The 8,921-nt window shown below is 54.7% G+C and overlaps 1 protein-coding gene across 1 annotated transcript; it reads right to left on the reverse strand.

Moving 5' to 3' along the window:
• Positions 1-310: 310 nt before the first annotated feature.
• On the reverse strand, positions 311-8,641 carry LOC119092568 (uncharacterized). The gene is made up of 4 exons (XM_037215524.1): positions 8,476-8,641; positions 3,085-3,239; positions 701-1,587; positions 311-568 (listed from the first exon to the last, which is right to left on the reverse strand). The coding sequence occupies exons 1-4, from the start codon at positions 8,487-8,489 to the stop codon at positions 311-313; spliced, it is 1,314 nt and encodes a 437-aa protein (XP_037071419.1). The 5' UTR covers positions 8,490-8,641.
• Positions 8,642-8,921: the final 280 nt, after the last annotated feature.

Here is an 8,921-nt window from a genome sequence, read left to right on the forward strand (position 1 = left end):
GGCTGCCGTGATTGCTTAGAAGCGGCAAAAAACCACACACACGCAGGGGGAGGCGGGAGGGGGGAGGGGGAGGAGGCGGAATTTGCTCCTCCGCGGGAAAAGAAGTTCAATGCTACTACTATATTCGTGCCAGCTTATGTGACCGACCCACAAATTTGTCCGGTATGCCCAAAAGTTATTGGGGTGAGGCGACCATGACACCAGTGATGGTCACGGTTCTGCATAGGCTTCACTGTCTGGACCCCAAAAAAGATTAGGGTCTACACGGTCTTGAAGAAGCCCAGTGATGTCCAAGCGCGACCCATTGCGTTCAGTGTCCCGGGTTGAGATTGTGAAGCTCATTTATCACGCCTTTGCACTTTCTGTTGATGAATGAGAGTTGTTTGCTGGTTAGCCGTTGCTTCCACCGGTTGACGTGCTGGGCAGATTTCTTCTGCACCGACCACGGCTCGTTCCTGCCCTCGGCCTGCGTTGTTTCCCGTACGACGCGCTCCACCTCTGTCGTCCAGTCGAAGCCGACGAAGTCGAAGATGCGTCGCAGCTCGTGCTCGGGCCTCGCCGCCAGCCGCTCGTAGAGCACCAGACGCGCCGCGGCGGGGTGGCGCGCCTGCAGCCGGCGCAGCGCCGACAGGTCGTCAGCCAGGTCGGCGCACAGCCGCGCCGGCTGCACGCACTCGGGTGCGCGCCGGCACCAGCTCACCGAGCTGAGGCGCGAGCTGAGCGTGGCGCGCGGGTCGCGCAGCAGGTACAGCACGCGCGCCTCGCCGCTGCGCACGTAGCGCTCTAGCTCGCGCAGCCGCAGCCGCACCAGTTTAAAGAGGTGCAGCGGCAGCAGGCGGCACGCGTCGCCCAGGAACGTCTCGTTAGTGCACACGTTGCGGTTGGTGAGTTGACAGGCGCGCCACACGCGCGGATTGTGCGACAGCACGTCCTCCACGCTGTGGCGCGTGGCGTTCATGTAGGCGGGCAGGCCGTCGTACCTGCAGTCGCGCAGCCGGCGGAGGGTGTGGTGGGCGAGCCGGACGTCTTCCGGCGCGCGCGCCTGCCGCACACCCAGCGACAGCAGCGGCTCGTAGTGGGTGAACACCCCCGGGTGCGACGACAGCACGTGACCCAGAAACGTTGAACCCGACCGCCACGTGGTGACCAGGAAAACGGCGCGTGGCCGGTGCTGGCGCCGCGCCAACCCGTCGGGCGGCAGCTGGCGCAGCTCTTCGCTCAGCTGGCGCCGTAGCTGCGCCAGCGCGCACTCCACCTCCGAGGCGTTGGCCGGTCTGTTGCGTTCCCGTGCCCTGGTTCTGAGCACGTCGAAGTACTGCTGCATATCAGCCTTGTGCATGACTGTGCCGAGGACGGGGTCGAAGATGACGTCAGAGCTGTGCTGCCCGCTGGCGGCAGCCTGCCGTACCCGGGCCAGGGTCAGGTTCCGAAGCACCTCCTGACGCAGTCTGTCGTCAAACGGGTCCGGTCCGAGGTCGAACCGCTCTTCCGTCACTCCCGACGCGGTCAGCCCGTTTGGCGTCACAGGGTGTGTCTCAGCGTCGATGTACGATGGGTCCTCCGTCTCCTCCGACATGATCGTTCCACCTGAGGGCACGGGATGTGTACCAGAGCTGAGGTTAAACGACCTAGTTCTTTCCTCCAACACTTTTGGTCCACCTGAGCGCACCGTTGGTGTTGCAGTACGCTGGTATGTAGCTGGATTTAAGATGTCTTCGCTGTAGTGAGAATTGGCAACGAGATGGAGAGATGTTGATTGCTGTGCATCATACTTTATCTCGCGGCTGCTCTCACTGTTCGTGGTGAGAATGCTATGATGACGCGTGGAAATAAGTGACTGGCAAAATGCTTGCTCCTTCTCACGTTCAACATTCCTGTGTCTCTGAATCGTCTAGACGCGTCAGTTGGCGTGACAAGAGTATTGATGCTCTCTCACATGCTTATACTTTAAGAGCGGCCATTTCTCGTGCCGTTAAGCTCAATCTAGTCCGGTCACGTCGTAGAGCAAAATGGATGGTCGTAGCGCAGTTGAGAAAAGCTGGCAGAATAAGAAGACGACATTCCGAGAGGACACTGGGGGACGGAGGGCGGGGGGGATGCGCAGAAACCAGGGGTGAAAAGAAATCTACCCACCAGGAGCAAGTTTCGGTAACATTCGCCTCACTCTCAGGGGGGGGGGGGGGGGGGGGGGGACAGTGAGAGTACGTTAGGTGGAAAATCTGCCGGAGATAGAGCAGTTTCATGAAAAATGTTGTTATCACGCTTTTTCTACGAAATTTTCTGTAACCACCGTCGCACCTACAACACGCCATTCTCCACCCCATAACTAGCGCTGTCATATGCAAAGAACGCATTGCAGGGTCGCAGCGACCGTCAGGTCTCGGTTCAGTCAGGTATAAACCGCATCTGACTGAACTACGTTGTCCTGTGACTAAAAGCTTGTACGATAACGGCTGTGCCTTCAGGCACATCCGAACGACAAGCAACGCACATCTCTTATGCGACAGTCATGGCTTGCCACCTCATCCCGACAAGTTCCAGCTGGCCACCTACCAAGCCCCGCCACACCATCGGTCGATAGTGCCCTGGACGTACCCGTGGCCAAGCCCCACCACACCATCGGTCGATAGTGCCCTGGACGTACCTGTGGCCAAGCCCCATCACACCATCTGTCGATAATGCCCTGGACGTACCTGTGGCCAAGCCCCATTACACCATCGGTTGATAATGCCCTGGACGTACCTGTGGCCAAGCCCATCACACCTTCGGTCGATAATGCCCTGGACGTACCTGTGGCCAAGCCCCATTACACCATCGGTTGATAGTGCCCTGGACGTACCTGTGGCCAAGCCCCATCACACCATCGGTCGATAGTGCACTGGACGTACCTGTGGCCAAGCCCCACCACACCATCGGTTGATAGTGCTCTGGACGTACCTGTGGCCAAGCCCCACCACACCATCGGTCGATAGTGCCCTGGACGTACCTGTGGCCAAGCCCCACCACACCATCGGTTGATAGTGCCCTGGACGTACCTGTGGCCAAGCCCCACCACACCATCGGTCGCTAGTGTACTGGACGTACCTGTGGCCAAGCCGATGTGTTGAACGGACTCAAGAAGACGGCCATTCGGCACCACATCAGGCACGAGCCGGTGGTGGGCGCTCCGGATCAGCATTAGAAGGGCGGCCAACGCCAGGAGTGCGAACAGCATCGAACAGCGGCCCGCCGGACAACGCCTGCCGACAGGGCACCGCCACATCTTATTATTAGGTCCAGGCTCTCGCGCCGGACAAGGCCTGCCGACGGGGCACCGCCACATCTTGCAATTAGGCCCAGTCTCTCGCGCCGGACAAGGCCTGCCGACAGGGCACCGCCACATCTTACCATTAGGCCCAGGCTCTCGCGCCGGACAACGCCTGCCGACAGAGCACCGCCACATCTTACAATTAGGTCCAGGCTCTCGCGCCGGACAACGCCTGCCGACAGGGCACCGCCACATCTCACAGATAGACCCAGGCTCTCGCGCCGGACAACGCCTGCCGGCAGGGCACCGCCACATCTTACAATTAGGTCCAGGCTCTCGCGCCGGACAACGCCTGCCGACAGGGCACCGCCACATCTCACAGATAGACCCAGGCTCTCGCGCCGGACAACGCCTGCCGGCAGGGCACCGCCACATCTTACAATTAGGTCCAGGCTCTCGCGCCGGACAAGGCCTGCCGACAGGGCACTGCCGCATCTTACAGCTAGACCCAGGCTCTCGCGCCGGACAAGGCATGCCGACAGGGCACTGCCGCATCTTACAATTAGGTCCAGGCTCTCGCGCCGGACAAGGCCTGCCGGCAGGGCACCGCCACATCTTACAATTAGGTCCAGGCTCTCGCGCCGGACAAGGCCTGCCGACAGGGCACTGCCGCATCTTACAGCTAGACCCAGGCTGTCGCGCCGGACAACGCCTGCCGACAGGGCAGCGGCACATCTTACAGACAGACCCAGGCTCTCGCGCCGGGACTGCTCAGCTAGGCTCCGGACACAATAGGAGTACAGAGCGGGGCTCATGTGGTGACCTCAGCTGGGCTCCCGACACGATGCGAGTACAGAGTGGGGCGCGCATGGTGACTTTAGCTGGGCTCTCAACACGATACGAGTACAGAGCGGGGAGCGCATGGTGACTGCAAACAAATCGTGTTCGATGCCAGTACATGAATTCCGGGTCTGGAGTACTACTGGAGTACTGTTCTTGCATCCAAACACATGTATTATTTTGACGATAAGCCTTGATGCTATGTAAGACATTCCATCACAAATTCCCAGCATTTAATTTCATGACAATTTTCCACGCACCTTATGTCTCAGGTATCTATGTGTCCAGGTATCAGGTATGAGAACCGAACAGTGCCATTTTCAGGAAGGCCAGAGAAGGGGTTCAAGAGTTAGGTCTCGAGCATCTTAATAGGTCAGGTAATAATTTTGTCTTCGAGGGGTCTATGAATTGATAAATAATTAATTGACTCTCGCTCTGACTGCGGGGGGGGGGGGGGCCATCCCTGAGATTTTTTGTAGAATACTTCCTCGGCATCTTGTGCAATATCGCCCAATTTTCAGTGGCCTATGGGGCATCTATTGCGCATGTTTTGACAACAAGAGCGTGTTCCTATATTTTCTGACTACGGGACAGTGGCGGTGTTTGAGGAGCACTACACGGCGATGTACAGCCGGCGCGGGCGGCGGGCGGCAGCCGACGATGCCACCAAACGCGGAAGGTGGGCCAATATTGTTACATGAACGGAGCGATGTGTCACACATATATGATCAAAACACATTGAAATGCACACCAGTGTACTCAGAATTGAACAAGGAACACGCCTGTTTCGGTTTTGTGTCGTCACTAGTCATGGTATCGTGAGTATGATATAAAACTGAATAGCTGCGGTGTTCTGGGAAATTTGATATTTGGCTTGGAATAATGGGGTCAATTATTAATCCGACCACATGACAACTAGTACCAATCGCGAGACCTCGTTGAGACCAGTTCACTGGTGTTTTCTGCTAAGCTCTATATTGGTTGATTTAGGAAAACCAGGGGTTTTCGCATCGGCCCTCTGTCAGTCCGCCTTCTGAAAAACGGCAAATCAGGGAGAGGTTAAAATCGTTCAAACCTTTGTGCTGCAAAACTCTAAATAAGCTGTTACATCTTCTGCTATCCCCATTTTCACTAAATTTTCAAAATCGTGACTGGACTTTCAAAACCGTGCCCTAGCCGCGTTGCCTATTTTGACCTTTTGGACGTTCTTAATGCTATTTTGTTTAGTGCGGAGATGAGGAGTGCCGTCTTTTCTATAAAAAAGCATAACATGTCTTTTTCCCCTGAAATGCTACAAAGATGTTTCAATCTAAGCGTACGTGGCCGTTTTCGCGATAATCCAAATCGTTTTCAGTAGTGATAAGTTGAATGTGTTCCAGATTTGAAGATATTGAAGCAAGGACTAGATATGATGAATTAAGCTCACTTTTAACTATTGACAAACTTTTAAGCGGAAAAAGCTGCACTAAACAACAAAGCTCTGTGTTGAGTAAATGTGCTCCTCAATATGTCGTTGTTTGATTTCACCATCGTACTCTGCGCAATGGTGGCTGAGGGCCAATTGACGGTCGTTATATCTGGAAGTCGTGCTCACAAACGCCAGATGTGAACGACTCAACGATTATGTTTTTATTAGCCTCGACTTGCCGCCACTGTGGTCTAGGGGAAAAATGCTGGACTCGTAATCCAGCGGCACTGGGTGCGAATCCCAGAGCGGGCGCATCGTTTGGCCCCATTGAAATGAAAAAGGTCAGCTGGCAACTGGCCAACAAGGGTCAACCCAGGCCCGGGGCGGCCGTGTCGCAGCATTGTGCGGCGCGTAAAACCCTCCGTATTCCTGTCCGGCGCAAGGGCGGAGGCAAGCTTATCCATTGAACTGGGCGGTGCGAATTGGGTGGTGGCTGCACGGTGCACGCAACAAGCTATGCTTAGCAGGTACCATGAACCCAGTCACCCATGGAAAACCATTAGGAATATGACTGCCCAATAGTGATCGCCGGCGATTTAAACACCAACCTGATTGGCTAGAGCACAGGCGCCGGCTATCAAAAATTGATGCAACTGTTAAGGTCTTACAATTTGCATATGTGTAACGGTTCCTATCCAACGTACCGTCCTGCTGGCTCGCTGTTAGATATTACGATCACAAATCACAAGGACCTCATCCAACGCTGTGGTGTCACCACCTGTCACTATAGTTCGCATGATTTCACGCGAATATCGCTGAAAGTATCGAAAGAGAGACGCCAAACCAATGTCATCACATCCCGCTGCCTGAATCGAGTTGATTCTGATTATTTCAATGATTTGCTTGTGAACGCCGACTGGTCTCTCGTCTATGGAAGTGCGACGACGTCTGAGAAGTGGGACTCTTTTCTAAGAGTGTTTACGCCCCATTTGAATGCCGTCGCGCCTGCCCGGCGCATTAAACTGCGCCATCAATCCGCCCCGCCTGTCTCAGCTGATACGCGTGTGTTGATGGTTCGTCGCCGCGTCGCTCTAGCGTGCTGTTCGCGTGCTCAGTACAAGACAATAAGGAGACACGAGCAGCTATTAGACGGGACTGTCGCGATCATATTAGGAAGCAGATTTCTGAGGCAAGTCATTCCGGCATGTGGCGGTGCGTTAAATCGATTATTGACAGTAAACAGGGTGCGTCAGCCACACCTAACATTCATCCTGATACTCTGAATGGCTTCTTTGTGAAGGTGGGGCCTACGACTGCCGCCAGCGTGCCGAACCGAGGCACCGTTTTGCCGGTCAGGCTTCCCCGAGTTATGACCTGCTCATTTAAGGTGCGTCCTGTGTCATGCGATGAGCTGCTTGCAGCTATGTCTATGATGAACCCGACGACGTCCTGTGGGCTAGATGATCTTAGTACGCAGCTCTTACAGAAGTCTTTTCGTGGTGTCGGCTGTCCCCTACTTGACGTCATCAATAGCAGTCTCATTGAGGGAACGGTGCCCAGCGCCTGGAAGCACGCTCTTGTCACAGCGCTCCCGAAAACCAGTGATTTGAACGATCCTACCAAATTTAGGCCAATCTCTGTTGTGTCAGCTATAGCAAAGATAGTCGAGCGTATTGTTCATAATCAACTTAGCTCATATTTTAACGAGCATGATTTATTCTCGCATGCACAACACGGATATCGTACGAATTTTTCTTGGGACGCTTCTGTATGAGTTCTTAAAAGGCTCCGGCTCCATTTTGCTCAGGTTTTAGAGCTGTACAAAACCAAGAAAATGTGGCGGCCATGGTGGCCGCACGCCAATGATTGTGAGTAGCTGGTCTAGGCTCGCATCGTCAACCCATCTAGTGGACTAGGCCAGAGCTGGTCTCGACTCGTACCGTCGATACGTCTAGTGGCCTGGACTTGTACGACATTTCCGCGCGAATAGTGTGATGAAGCGAATTTCGACATACCTCGTGTGTCGTTTTGGAAATGGATAGGACACTAATCCTCGGTGGCATAGCTGTGGGTTAGCAAATCGATACCCACGCTTCCAACAATGCAATTTGTTAGTTAATACATTCAACAATGCAACCAGCACAAGCGATTTTGGAATTAATGTATCCAAGTCGAGCTCGCTTGGACCTCCACTAATGCCCGTAGCGATCTAAGCGATGGATTTAGTTACAGTGCCAGGAAACAAGATACGGGGCTTGGTTGTCTGGTGTAGCGTTTAGCCTACAACGATTCAAAACAGCAGTGTGGAACGCTGCACAGACACTAGCTCTTCTCCAGATCACGTACTTTTCTCTGGTTCCTTGAATCTCGTCTGGCGACGGTTGGCGAGCATGCCGCCACACTTTCATGCTCAACAGTATATACAACAATGCATTCATACAACGCTGAGGTTGTATATCGGCGTTGACCTCGTTTGCATGCGACCCCTGGCACAGCCAGTGAGGAGCGCACGAACAGCCGGCTTAGGCTACTACATCTGTCAGTTCAGTCAAGATGACCAGTCTGTTTAAGCTGCGTGGTTACACTTTTTTCCTACTCTGCCCGCTGCGTATTCCCCCGACGGCTCGTAATCGTCTCAACTAATCAAATGGGACCAGCGCTAAATGAGGTCTTCACCGACCACAAGCATGCTGCGTCGGTTTATGGCGAACTGCTCATTTGTTTACTTAGCTACGACCCTTCAGTACACGTTTCGCACTGCAGACCGATCATATATCAATATAATTCCCAGAGGAGATAATAGGGGCACCACCAAAATCATAACCATGCCTTTTTAAATAAACATAACTGTAATTTCGTACCCACACTCGCACAAGGAGCCTTACTGGCTGTGATTCAGAAAGAATGTCGCTGCAAAACAGAATCTTATAATCTCAGAAGAAAGTCTTCATCGATATGTAACACGCGACAGACATCTTACCTCATCCGCACCATCCTGTCGCGTTGGTTCTGCCCACGAAGGCCACACCACCCAGCACCGCTGCACTGCCTGTGACCGGTGGCGGACCCCACTGGCGCGCCAGACACCCGCTCAGAACCCGATCAGAGAGGGGTGCTGCCGGCCGCTCTGGCAGCAGCTGGAGGAGGCCCAGGGCGCGGACAGACGTCGGTGGTGGCGGCCAGCCCGCTCCGCCGGAGAAAGCGGCGACACAGCACGCCCGCGCCCCACCCGGCAACCGATGAGAGTTTCTCCAGCGGGCAGCCACGCCGTAAGCAGCGGGTGTGGGCAACGGATGTGAGCAGTCATTGTGAGCAGCGGATATGATCAGTGGATGTGAGCAGCGGGTATGGACAGCGAACGTGAGCAGCGGGTGTGAGCAGCGGATGTAAGCAGCGTATGTGACCAGCCAGTGTGAGCAGCGGGTG

Source organism: Pollicipes pollicipes, unplaced genomic scaffold (genome assembly GCF_011947565.3).
Source record: "Pollicipes pollicipes isolate AB1234 unplaced genomic scaffold, Ppol_2.1 Scaffold_3447;HRSCAF=4054_pilon_pilon_pilon, whole genome shotgun sequence".
In the NCBI taxonomy this organism is placed as follows: Eukaryota; Metazoa; Arthropoda; class Thecostraca; order Pollicipedomorpha; family Pollicipedidae; genus Pollicipes; species Pollicipes pollicipes.

Bases quoted from the DNA above. Each gene is read 5' to 3' on its own strand.
- LOC119092568 (XM_037215524.1), bottom strand. The intron at 1,588-3,084 runs GTACGTCCAGTA...CCGTGCCCTCAG, and splicing joins ACACATCGGCTTGGCCACAG to GTGGAACGATCATGTCGGAG. The intron at 569-700 runs GTGAGCTGGTGC...GTGCTCTACGAG, and splicing joins TCAGCTCGCGCCTCAGCTCG to CGGCTGGCGGCGAGGCCCGA.